The sequence below is a fragment of the Engystomops pustulosus genome, chromosome 11 (assembly GCF_040894005.1).
Source record: "Engystomops pustulosus chromosome 11, aEngPut4.maternal, whole genome shotgun sequence".
NCBI classification, from domain to species: Eukaryota; Metazoa; Chordata; class Amphibia; order Anura; family Leptodactylidae; genus Engystomops; species Engystomops pustulosus.
This window is the reverse complement of record NC_092421.1, coordinates 63,629,715-63,642,798: the sequence shown is the minus strand read 5'-3', so window position 1 is coordinate 63,642,798 and position 13,084 is coordinate 63,629,715. Positions and strand designations below refer to the sequence as shown.

The 13,084-nt window shown below is 42.8% G+C and overlaps 1 protein-coding gene across 1 annotated transcript; it reads left to right on the top strand.

Annotated features, from left to right (window-relative positions):
• Window positions 1-3,814: 3,814 nt before the first annotated feature.
• Window positions 3,815-12,807, top strand: LOC140105929 (pulmonary surfactant-associated protein D-like). Its single transcript, XM_072130055.1, has 6 exons — window positions 3,815-3,949; window positions 4,074-4,239; window positions 4,941-5,021; window positions 6,237-6,284; window positions 11,185-11,271; window positions 12,380-12,807. Exons 1-6 carry the CDS (start codon window positions 3,947-3,949, stop codon window positions 12,757-12,759), a joined length of 765 nt encoding a protein of 254 aa, XP_071986156.1. The 5' UTR covers window positions 3,815-3,946; the 3' UTR covers window positions 12,760-12,807.
• The last annotated feature ends 277 nt before the right edge of the window (window positions 12,808-13,084 follow it).

The window sequence follows — 13,084 nt, the reverse complement described above, 5'->3', positions numbered from 1 at the left end:
GTGAAGAGGGTTACGCTGCGGCAGGTGCAGTCGCTTCTCGGTCTTTTGGTTTTCGCTTGTAGAATCATGCCAATGGGCCGGGTTTTTTCTAGACGCTTGTCTTTGGCCAAGAAGGGAGTGGTTAATCCTGACCATCACATTCGCATTTCTGCTTCATTGCGGGCGGATTTGAAAATGTGGCGGCAGTTTTTGGTGTCCTATAATGGTAGGCAAAGTGATGAGGTGGAGAATGTTGAGCTCTCATTGTTTACAGACGCTGCTGGCGGTAGCGGTTTCGGGGCGGTTTTTGGCGACGAATGGTGTGCGGCTCCTTGGCCTGAGTCATGGATACAGGATGGTCTGGTTCGCAACCTTACGCTTTTGGAGCTCTTTCCAATAGTGGTTGCGGTTGAGATTTGGGGGTATGTTTTTTCCAACAGGAGGATTCGTTTTTGCACTGATAATTTGGGTGTTGTTTATTGCATTAACAAACAGACTTCCTCCTCTTTGCCAGTTTTGTCTCTCCTGCGGCATCTGGTTCTACGTTGCCTTCAGTTTAACATCCATTTCCGTGCCCGTCATGTTCCTGGGGTTGAGAATGTTGTCGCTGATCCGTTGTCACGTTTTGATTTCCAGGTTTTCCGGCAGCGCCACCCATCGGCGGCGCTGTTGGGCAAGGAGTGCCCGGCTTTCCTGTGGGAGCTGATCCGCAGTTGATGGCCTTAGTTCGGTCATCTTTGGCCCCGTCTACTTGGCAGCAGTACGGTAAGGCGTGGGAGGCCTGGTTGGCTGTGTCTGGTGGGTTTGATGTTTTCCATTGTGTTTCTGACAGAATTCAGGTTACCCACCGGTATTTGGTCTCATTGCGGGAATTAGGTGTGTCCGGTGCGGTAGCGCAGCGCAGGTTAGCAGGGGTGGCCTTTTTCTTGCAGCTTTATGGCTTTTCAGATGTCACAAAGTCTTTTGTGATACGACAAGTCTTGAAGGGCTGGTGTCGAGAACACGTTACGGTGGAATCGAGTCTCCCGGTTTCTTTTGCTCTGTTGTGTGACTTGATACGGGTCACTCCGATAGTGTGCTCCTCCCCTACAGAGGCTTTATTGTTTGCGCCGGCTTTCAGTTTTGTGTTTTTTGGGGCTTTTCGGGTGAGTGAGTTGGTTTCCCCTTCTTCTGTCAAGCGGGGTGGTTTGTTTAGAGGGGATGTGTGTTTGGGTCAAGGTTGTGTTAGGATTCGGGTGCGTAGGTCCAAGACTGACCTTTATGGCCGGGGGTCATGGGTCTGCCTTCTGGCTGTACCTGGGCCAGCGTGCCCTTATGCCCTTGCGCAAGACTATGTGTCTTTGTCTCTTCCGGGGGAAAATTTCTTATCCCACGGGGATGGTTCCCCTTTGACGTCTTTTCAATTTCGGTCTGTTTTTAAAAAATGTTTGTTGGAGGTTGGTTAAGATGTATCCGCATATGGGACCCATTCGTTTAGGATTGGCGCAGCGACTGAGGCAGCTAGAGCGGGCTTGCCCTACTCTGAGGTTATGCGAATAGGTAGATGGAGGTCTGCATGTTTTGCTATATATGTTCGCACTGATCTGCTCTAATTTATTTCTTTGTCTTTCAGGCTCTTCAGGATCACTTCGTCCGACAGTTTGGATTTTGGGGTATTCGTATGTCCTTTGGGCGGTTCAGAGAGCGGCATGTCGGCCGGGTGGTCGGCAACTCGTTTTCAACGCGCTGATGTGTTTTGGAGAGGTGTTCGTGGTTTGAAGTGGGTTCAAGTTTTGCCAGAAGCGGTGGAGATTGGTAGAGCCACATCAGGGCCGATGGTTTTAGTAATTCATGCGGGGGGCAATGATTTGGGTTTTTTGCAGGTGCCGGAGCTCCTTACTTTAATGCGTAATGATCTAGATAGGGTTTTGTCTTATTTCCCTGAAGTGGTTCTCGTGTGGTCAGAGATTATCCCTCACAGGGTGTGGCATGGGGCCAGGGATGCGGCGGCAGTGGAGAGATCCCGCCGCACAGTTAATGCTAGAATGGCGCGGTATGTAAGAGCTAAGTGTGGGGTTGTCGTGCGTCATCAGGAGTTGGAAGGCGACAACGCTGCTTTGTTGCGGCCTGACGGCGTTCATTTGAATGAGATTGGGTTAGATATATTTCTGGCAGGTTTGCAGGATGGGGTGGAGCAGGCTCTATTCTTGTTGGGTGGTGGTCGTAGCTCCGTGTAGGGGTACACAGACCTACTAGTGGCGGAAAATGGAGATTTGAGATGTGTACTTTGCTCGTCTGGCCGACTTGCCATCTGGGAGTCCAGATGGGCATAGTGCAGTCCCGAGCCGTTTTACTGTTGGATGGAGATTTCTTTCACCAAAAGTGCCTAATGTTTTTCAATAATGTTTGAGATTGTTAAACAATAATTGTTAATAAATGCTGTGACCGGTTTTCCACCACCCAACATGAGCCTCAATGTCGACGTTATTTGGGTTTACTACGGGTTGATTGAATGCTGTTTAGTAAAGTGCCGGTTGAGTTATAGATGCTAAGAAGGGGGTTAGTCATTCATTCCACCAGTCTTGAATAGGGACTAAGAGCAGTTAAAAGAAAATTAAAAGGCTCTGAATATCCCTGGAAAGAAGCTTATTGCCATTACATTTGTTCGCACAATAACTGCAGTTGAAAGGCTACACATTGGTGGTCAATAGATATGGACAAATTTTTATAAATGCGATTCGACCAGGTTCACCGAATTTTCAGACAAAATTTGATTCAAACTGAATTGAAACGAAACGAATTATGACATGTGAGGTAACTGTACGTCACATGCCGGGTGCGGGTGCATGGAGCGGGTTCACGGGCTGAGCCCTCTCCATAGCCGGTAAGTCTTTGCTGCGGTACCACCCGCGGTTGGTGCTAGCAGATTGCTGCCGGTGGCTAAAAAAAATGGTGGCGCATGGGCACTGCGATCTTGCCAAGGGTCGTTGCTCCCCGTGACGTCATCGGGGAGTGGTGATCCATCATCATGACAGCCACGGGTCTTCCGAAGACCCGAGGCTGCCTCGGTTTAACCCCTTCATTACAATGTGCAATCAGCACATTGTAATGAATGAGGAGGGAAATCCCCATATACTGCCATACTGTAGTATGGCAGTATATGAAAGGATCAAACTCACAACCTAGAGTTAAAGTACCTTAGGGAGTCTGAAAAATAGAACTGATATAATAGAACTGATATAAAAATAAACAGTAAAAATCATAAACACATTAGCTATTGCTGCGTCTGAAAATGCCCGATCTATCAAAATAAAATATTTTCTTTGCCATTTTGAAAAATATAAAATTTTTTATAAAAAGTGAACAAAAGGTTGTACAGTCTTTAAAATGCTAGCAATGAAAACGTCATCAAAAGTCGCAAAAAAGGATACTACCTACAGCTTCGTACACCAAAGTATAAAAAAGTATACATACAGTGAAGAACACTACCGCCATACAGTGAGGAACTGTATAAGAACATTTCATTAATTCAGATTCCGGTGTTATTGGAGTGTTGCCTTTATTTTTTTGATCAGTGTATATATATATATATATGAAATGATTTCTGAAACATAATAAACAGATACTTACATAACTATGTCTTGTATATGTCCTGTGTTTGCTTTAATTTACTTGTTCATTAACAAAATACTATTCTATAAAGTGTCACATTTCTGTTTTGGATTTAGAAAAACAATATAACCTTGCAACTTCCTGGAACATGTTTTAACCATAACCAGAAATGACAAAACAAGAAAAAACAGCATCCTTCTATTGACCTTCCCTGCTCAAAGTTCACCGAGATACCGCTAAATAATCGATAAACTGCCATACAAAAAGCAGCGCATGCCTTGCACTCGTCATAATTTCGTTTGCTGCTGGCAATGTCCTCAGTGAAAACCCATTTTCATTTTATAGATTTATGACAATTTGTCCGACGTAGTTGATAATGGTAAGTGAGCACCGGGACAGACGATATATTGTTTCCCGCTAGATTAGGTGAAGCTTCTTTTAATTTCTATAAAGTCAGAAAGTTCTCATAATTTTGGGAAATATTTAGTTGCATTTCTTCTAAGGTAAACATGGCTCAGAGTATCAGCTTCATAGCTGTAATATGTATCATCTTATTCCCTGGGACTCGGACATCGGACACATCACCCACTTGCTCTGTAATACAAGGACTTCCAGGTCTCAATGGACGGGACGGAAGAGATGGTATCAATGGATTTAAAGGAGATCCAGGTAAGATAGACAAACAAATGGAGTTTATCAATCTCTAAAAGTAAGTATATACATGTGGACACCCGACTTACAGAAGACCCCTAGTTACAGACGGACCCCTCTGCCCACTGTGAACTCTGGTGACCTCTCTGAATGCTTCACTTTATTCCCAGACTGCAATGATCAGCTGTAAGGTAATAAAGTTTTATTGATAAACCTTGTTTCAATTACAGCAAAAAATTTTGAAAATCCAATTGTCTTTGTACCTCCGGACAATTTTTTTTTTAATCCCAATTATAAAATATGCAGTTCCGACTTACACACAAATTCAACTTAAGAACAAACCTATGGAACCTATCTTGTCCCTAACCTAGGGACCGTCTGTATTTCTCATATTTCTCAAAGTGGAAACCGGAAAAAATGAGAAATCATAAAATTCATACAGAGGTTCATGTATGATAATCTGATTATGTAGCCATATGTATGTGACAACATATGCTGGATGCTCTGTAATGGCCTTCAAACATTAACCTTGAACTTCAGGGGTAAAATTGTCATTCTGCTCCATATGAGAAGAGTGGAAACCAATAATAAGTAAGACGTGTGATAGTTTGAGGCTACTGCGTGCGGTGGATACAAAGACTAAATAAAATCTCAGAAGGTGGAAACTCAACATTCAGTTGTCATGATATAAAACAATAATGTACATCTGCTTTTATTAGGTCCTCCTGGAGAGTCAGGAACACCAGGAGTTAGAGGCATCACTGGACCACCAGGGAAACTGGGACCTAAAGGAAATCCAGGTCTGTGTGCCTATTATTATAATATTTCAGTCATAATGAATTGTTTAATGACTCATTGACTACATCGACTACTGATGTGTTTTACTATTAGTTGTCTTGTGGGTGGAAATATATTCTTTTGTGTTTAGCTGTATAGATTTAACTCCTCCGCGCACCAGGAAGTACTATTATATCCTGGTGCTGCGGGGAGGGGTGTATGGAGAGGTCACAGGCAGAGCTCTCCCCATACACGATTGGTGTCAGCTGCCAGCGATCGCGGCACATAACATCTTGGATGGCCGATCGGCGCCCCCTCCTCCCCGGGATGTCATCGCAGGCATAGTATGAGCAATCAGACCCTGTAGGGTTAAAGTCCCCTAGATGGTCTGGGATCTTTGAAAAAAAAATAACTAACATAATGAAGCAGAAAAATAAGATCCTCAAAGATTTTGGTTTTTACTCGGCTTATACTTAAGTATATACAGTAACTGGGTTTTGGTTGTAGTTTAGGCACTCTGTCTATATATTGGAAACCCCGACAAGAGAATAACATGGAAAAAATGAAATATTTTTAAAGAGAATATAAAATAAATAAACAGAAACTTAGTTTGAAACTTAACACACTTTATTGAAAATTTGAAACACAGAAATGTCATGTACAAAAAAGTTCATATGAAGTAAATCTGGATTAAATGAAATCTTCTATCAAAATCCATCATGATAAACCAGGGACACTTACTCATAGATCCGGGCACCGTGAAAAATTCCAAATGCAGTGAAATTGTCAGGAAAACACATTTTCACCATTTTCTTGTGTGCTTTGGTTTTACAGTTTTCTCTTTTTCTTTGCATCACTGCAAGCATAGTGACACCAAATGTATATTGGTTTGATTAACCCCTTAATGACTTGAGATGATGTATTTGTAGGTCACAAGTCTGTTAAGGGAGTAAGGAAATGGCTCAGGAGCTGAGCCCTTTCCTCACCGTATTTATGCAGACAGCACAATTCATGTTTGGCCGGGTGTCTAATGTGCCAAACACCCAGTATCAGAGCTTTTGATAACACAGCCCACCCCTGGCTCCCGCAGGTTGCGATCTCCTGCAATCCTCTTTAAAGCAGTGCCATAGAAAGGTATAATACCCTCAGTGACCACCATAAATACCTGAATAGTATTACCACTACATATTGCTTATGCATTTATGAAATGTGACTAAAATTATACATTTTTATTCAAGGCTTGCCAGGTCCAAAGGGAGAAAAGGGAGACATTTCTGTACAATCAGGTAAATGACATAATTAACAATAAAGTGTGTAATATAAATATATTTCAATTACTACCAACATGCTAGATTTTTGTAATTGTTTCAGTTATGAAATGACTGTATATGGATTTTGATTTATAATATCCTGAAACTGTACAGGAACAGCACCTGGAAATTGTCTGTATGGTTTTATATTGATGTTTCCAATTTTTGAATTTTGTAAACATTCTTTTACTGCTACAAGACACACATTGGGGGTCATTTACTTACCCGGTCCTGTCGGGATCCTGCGGCGTGTTCTCCGACGAGGATTCGGGTCTTCCGGCGATTCACTAAGGTCGTGTGCCCAATGTCCACCAGGTGACGCTGCTGCGCCAAGGTCCTCCAAGGTCCGCCAAGGTCCGTTGGAGATCACCAACCTATTACCGGTGAGTGATTAATTTTGTGACACAATGGGGCAGATTTACTTACCCGGTCCATTCGCAATCCAGCAGCGCGTTCTCTGCGGTGGATTCGTGTCCGGCCGGGATTCATTAAGGCAGTTCCTACGACGTCCACCAGGTGGCGCTGCTGCGCGGAAGAGCATGGGAACGCACTCAAGTTCACCGGCCTATTCCTAGTGAAGGTAAGTGCAAGCTCCGCGACACTTTTTTTTTTTTTTTAAATGCGGCGGTTTTTCCAAATCCGTCGGGTTTTAGTTCGGCCACGCCCCCGATTTGCATCGTGTGCATGCCAGGGCCATTGCGCCACAATCCGATCGCGTGCGCCAAAATCCCGGGGCAATTCAGGGGAAATCGGCGCAAATCGGAAATATTCGGGTAACACGTCGGGAAAACGTGAATCGGGCCCTTAGTAAATGACCCCCAATTTGTTTTTTAAATTCTGCAATTTTTCCGAATCCGTCTGGTTTTCCGATGACCACGGCCCCCGATTTCTGTCGCGTGAAAGCCAGAGCAGATGCGCCAAAATCCGATCGCGTGTGGTGGGTTTTATCTGTCAGATCATGCGCTGAAGCCGTACAGCACCATATGGAAAACAAAGATATGGTACAAAAACACTGGCCCTGTACAATTCCGCTGCTTCTAATTAAAGGACTCAGAAAAGAGTCTGTTCCAATAGGTGGAACTACAACATACTACAACACCTGTGAGCACTCCAGAATGACAACATTTTAGCTGGTCCCCTGGTAAATTTTGTAAACATTCTTTTACTGCTACAAGACACACATTGGGGGTCATTTACTTACCCGGTCCTGTCGCGATCCAGCGGCGCATTCTCCGACGAGGATTCGGGTCTTCCTGTGATTCACTAAGGTCCTGTCCACTAGGTGATGCTGCTGCGCCAAGGTCCTCCAAGGTCCGCCAAGGTCCGTTGGAGTTCACCAACCTATTCCCGGTGAGTGATTAATTTTGTGACACAATTTGTTTTTTAAATTCTGCCCCCGATTTCAGTTGTGTGAAAGCCGGAGCAGATGCGCCAAAATCTGATCGCGTGTGCCAAAATCCTGGCGGAATTCGACGCAAAACGGAGAAATACAGGAAACCCAAATGCACAAATCGGACCCTTAGTAAATGTGCCCCATTGTATTGTAGGTATCTTACTTTTTGTTTATGCGGTCATCTAAAGTTGAACTTTTTGGCCTACTGCTTAAAACATCTAGAGCCCTGTTCAGCTCTACTTTCCTTACTTTCCAAATAGCTGCATGTAACATCTGTGCCGGTGTCATCCGATGTTGGTAAATTATGGCTGAGGATGTGCCGATTGTGTCATTGGGGCATATTTATCAGGGCCTCTGCACCATGTCTGATTATTTGCCCTAACCCGCCACCTTCACGCCAGTGGGGAGTTACTGTCCCCTTGCCGGTGCACTCGTTGCTGCATATATTTCTGCGATGTCCTTGTTCTGACCACAATTCCTCCAGCACTCCAGCACCCTTCCTCCTGTACAAGGTACCACCACCACTGCCCCAAGCTACACTTCGTTCTGGCTTACAATAAACACATGGGTGGGTTTGATCTGTCAGATCATGTGCTGAAGCCGTGCAGCACCCAATGGAAAACAAAGATATGGTACAAAAACACTGGCCCTGTACATTGTACAGATGATGCTGTACAACTGTTATGTGCTGTTCCAATGTGCAGGTCCTGCCGTATTATTCCTCCATTTGAAGGCAGACATAAGGGAACTAATATTTGTACAAGAAGGACAAGGCCCCAGTACCCCTGGATTAGAAGTCCCTTGTTTTGCCAGGACAGCATTTTCCCAGTGCATTCCGCTGCTTCTAATGAAAGGACTCAGAAAAGAGTCTGTTCCTAAAGGTGGAACTACAACATACTACATAAGCACTCCAGAATGACAACATTTTAGTTGGTCCCCTGGTATATTCCACCTCCTTTTACGTTATGCATTCACAATTTACGCCCAACCTTTGTTGTGAATTCATTTCAGAAAAATAAATTATTGTAACAACTGTTAGGTCAAATTGATCACCATGGCCCTCGAGTATTTCATTGCCGGATATACGGTAGTTTGCAAACTAGGGTCACTTATTTTTTTTCTATTTCTCTCCAATCCTCTGAATTTATTAGCAGATCCTTTGTAATTCTCTTTATTTATTATTATTTAATAATATTCCAAGTGCTTTATCATACCAGAGCCCTGCTGGATGTTCTGGCTAGAGTTTAGGATCACGTGTTGGGTCTTTTTCAGGGAACCATGGCTTCCTAATCAGAGAGCTTACATTTCACAGTGGCACAAACTGGGTGTCACATAATGGGCACCACATAACTGTCATCACATAATGGACACCACATAATGGGCGTCACATAATGGGCTCCAAACTTTCCAGAAATAATTTCAATTTCCATCTTGGGCATCCATTGCACATCATATTTGGAAACCAAATGCTCATTTCACCACTTGTATTACCCTTCACCACATATTACACTATGCTAAATTCTCCAAGGGGTGTGCATTCAAAAATTAGGGTCACTTTTTGGGTTTTACTCTGTTTCAGGGGCTCTCCAAATGCATTGTGACACATGTAAAGGATTTCTGTCAAATTTGGCTTCTAAAAAAAGCAAAAATCCCTCTTTCCCTCTACTGTGAGCCCAAAAAATAAGGGGTAAAGGTAACCTTTATAGGAAAATGTTCACCTTTTTTCTTTTTAGGGCCTAATTGAATCAAACACCTTTACAGGCAGATACACATATTACAACTTACTAAAATCTCCAAGGGGTGTACTTTCCAAAATGGTGTCACTTGTTGGGATTCTCCTCTGTTTTATACCTTTAGGGCTCTCCAAATGAATTTGATACATGTTAAGAACAGTATGTCAAATTTGTCTTCTAAAAGGCCAATGCCCCTCTTTCCCTTCTGAGCCCTACTGTGTACCCATACAATATTTTATATTCACATTTGGGACAATGTTTTACACATTTTTTTTGGGGGGGGGGGTTGTTTCATTTATTATTCCTTGTGGCTTACAAAAATTAGGGGTAATAGTGACTTTTTGGGGAAAATTTTCATATTTTTACTTTTTAGGGCATTATTGAATCAAAACACCCGTTGGGGCAAATACACATATTACACCTTGCTAAATTCTCCAAGGGGTGCACTTTCCAAATTTGTATCTCTTGTTGGGGGTCTCCTCTGTTTTGGTACCACTAGGGCTCTCCAAATGCATCCTGACACATTAAAACTTTTTCAGCCAAATTTGTCCTCCAAAAACTAAACAATGCTCTTTCCCTTCCAAGTTCCCCCCTTGTGCCCGTACTGCAGGGTACAGGACACAATGGGTATTGCATACTCAGCAAGAATTGCACTAAACAGTGTAAAATGCATTTTCCTTTTAACCCATTGTGGAGGTGCAAATTTTAGTTTCAATTAATATATTGTAAGATAAAATTACATTTCTGTAATTTCATTTCCATTTATATTTCACCCTCATGAAATGCTCATAGGGTTAACAAATAACCCAAACATTATAGTGAATATATTGAGGGGCGCAGTTTCTAAAATGGTGTCATCTGGGGGTTTTCTATCACATAGGCCTTATAAAGTCAAATTATAAAGTTAAATTGGCCCTCCAAAAACAGGTTTTGAGATTTCTGTCTCTCTCTGCTCTGAGCATGTAGCCACACCCCCTGCACGGAGACTCTCACTGATCACTTCCTGCCAGGAGATCATGAGCAGAGAGAGAGGCTGTAAACTACAAGCTACAAGGAGATAATTGATCCGGGGAAGGGGGAGACAGGCACATATCTGTGAGATGTAGCAGAGCTCACAGTGTAATAGTGTAAAAGGCTGTCAGCCTCTGTGTAATCTCATGCATCTCTGATCCGTCTCATCTCTCTTTCTATGTGTAACTGTGTTAGTACAATGTCAGAAGCCAGATGTGTAGATCTGATAATATGACCACATTGTCACCCCACAGAACTAGATGGGTGATAATGTGTCTGCTTAGAGAGGCCCCGCCCACACCCTGGGACTTTGCACTGAGCAGCCTAGAGAGTGATAAGAACTAAAACAGCAATAAAACTGAGTAAAATTGTAAAGTAAAGGGTTAAAATGATCTTTATTGTGTTGACATTACTAGTGGATTGAGATGTGAGAATTACCTTTTGTAGGAAAACCCCTTTAAATGTATTTACTTGCTGGAGAGAAGAATAAAGTAAAATATAGGAGGCTCGGTCCTGATCTGTGCTCCCCCTTCCTTTCTAGCCGCTCAATAGGATTAATGGCCACTACTTACTTCATAATTTATGTCCGGGGTCTACCTGTGTACAGGAAAGGTCATTAGTGGTGTAAAAAACAACACTACACATTTGATGTGGTTTATCCATATTATCAGTTTCGACCTAAATGTAATTTAAAAACTAAATACTAAGTTTAAAAATATTATATATATCTTTTTTACAGCAACACTTGCAAGTTTCCAGAACAAATTATCATCACTTGAAGCACGGGTAAACCAGTTGCAGCTCAGCATATCAAAAATGACAAAAGGTCTGACCTCTTGTAATGCATTATACTGTCATGTTACTCGTTTCAGACTTTGATTTCTACAAATCTTAAAATGAACCTGTCACGTTATGCATGCTATTCATTTATATATTTCTAAGCTAAGAAACAGGAGTGCCGTAGTTCGGCTGGGGGGGCGGGCCGTAGTCTGGCTGGGGGGGTGGGCCGTAGATTGGCAGGGGGGGCGGGCCGTAGTCTGGCTGGGGGGCCCAGTATACGGCATAGAATATTGAATGCCGTCACTTTGAAGTGCAATTTGTTACACAGAAAACAAGCCCTCATACAGCTCCTTACATAATAATGGATTTTTGAAGGTGGGGAATGATAAATAAATATGCAAACACCAAAAAGGGCCTGGTCGTTATGGGGTTAATAGTGGGGCAAGTGGTTGATTGGGTCCAAGTTGTAGGTTTCAGTTTGCTTGGCGCTAATATATTGCGAAGTGTCTTTGCCCGTTCTTATGTGATATGGGATCGAGGTTTCCAAATTTTTCTGATTCTCCTGAATTGACGGTAGGGTCATGCGGAGCCATGGTGTATGGTGGGCACTGCCGAAATCAAGATAACTGTTCACATCCACTGGTGTAGAGTGAACCCTAAGTTTGATGGAGAGATCTATAATTTCAATTGAAGCTGCGTAATGGTGAAAGGTAAAGGATAGGCCCATGTTACTGTTGTTGAGGTGGCATATAGAGGTCCGTCTTTAACTAGGGGTCATCTGTAAGTCGGGTTTCCTTAAGTAAGGTACCGCCTGTACAGTTTTTTTGAATGATCCCATATATAGATTAGCATATGATGGTGCCATTGCACACCCTTTTAATTGGCGTTTGTCTAACTTTCTTATTGCTCTTTCACCTTATTACTTACTTGGCCATTTCCCAGCTTGGGGCTGAGACGCAGCAACTCCCCCCCCCCCCAAACACTGAACACATTTAACCTGTTCTGTACTACCCAACCTACATACCCATTTCCCCCTCAGATAGTCAACGCTAGTACACAGATTTAAGGCACCAGGCTCAAGCTTGTAACTCTCTGCTTTTTTGACTTTTCCTACTCATTTTGATCATTCATGCATTTTGTTCCATTTCTTGCAGCCTTGTTATTTGCTAGAGGGGCCATAGCTGGAGAAAAAACATTTGTTACATCTGGAAAAGAACTAACTTATGAGCAGTCAAATTCAATATGCCAAAAAGCTGGAGGCCAGTTAGCAAGTCCAAAAAATTCTGAAGAGAATACGGCCGTTCTAGAAGTTGCACAGCATTACGGTCTCTTTCCATTCTTGGGAATTACTGATATACAAACAGAAGGTATTTTTCGCTATCCAGATGGAAAATCACTTGTTTATAGTAACTGGAGTCCTGGCGAACCCAACCAATCGGGAGAAGAAGATTGCGTTGAAATGCAACTAAATGGAATATGGAATGACAAATCATGTAAAGAAAAGAGATTAATTATATGTGAATTTCAATCGTAAAATAAAGTTAATACAAAGGCAAATTTATAATTACTTGGTAAAATATATGTGTGACAGTATTTAAACTAGTTGAATGTATATTGGGCCACATTTATCAAGGCTTTTACGCCTCAGAGAAGATGGTGCAGTGGGCCGCATGGGGAGTCTCTACTCCGCGCTTGTGCACTACCCATAGTCTTCGTCTGTCCAGGCAGGAGCCACCTGATACATTGAGGGCTAAGTGGACTTTGGGTCAGCGAATGATAAATGTGACCTATTGGGGCTCATTTACTAAGGGCCCCGCGGACCGCACTTTTGTCAGACATCCCGAAGATTTCAATGTTGC

Coding starts and splice junctions, on each gene's coding strand:
- LOC140105929 (XM_072130055.1), top strand. Junction 4,240..4,940: donor TGGATTTAAAGGAGATCCAG/GTAAGATAGACA, acceptor TGCTTTTATTAG/GTCCTCCTGGAGAGTCAGGA. Junction 5,022..6,236: donor GGGACCTAAAGGAAATCCAG/GTCTGTGTGCCT, acceptor TTTTTATTCAAG/GCTTGCCAGGTCCAAAGGGA.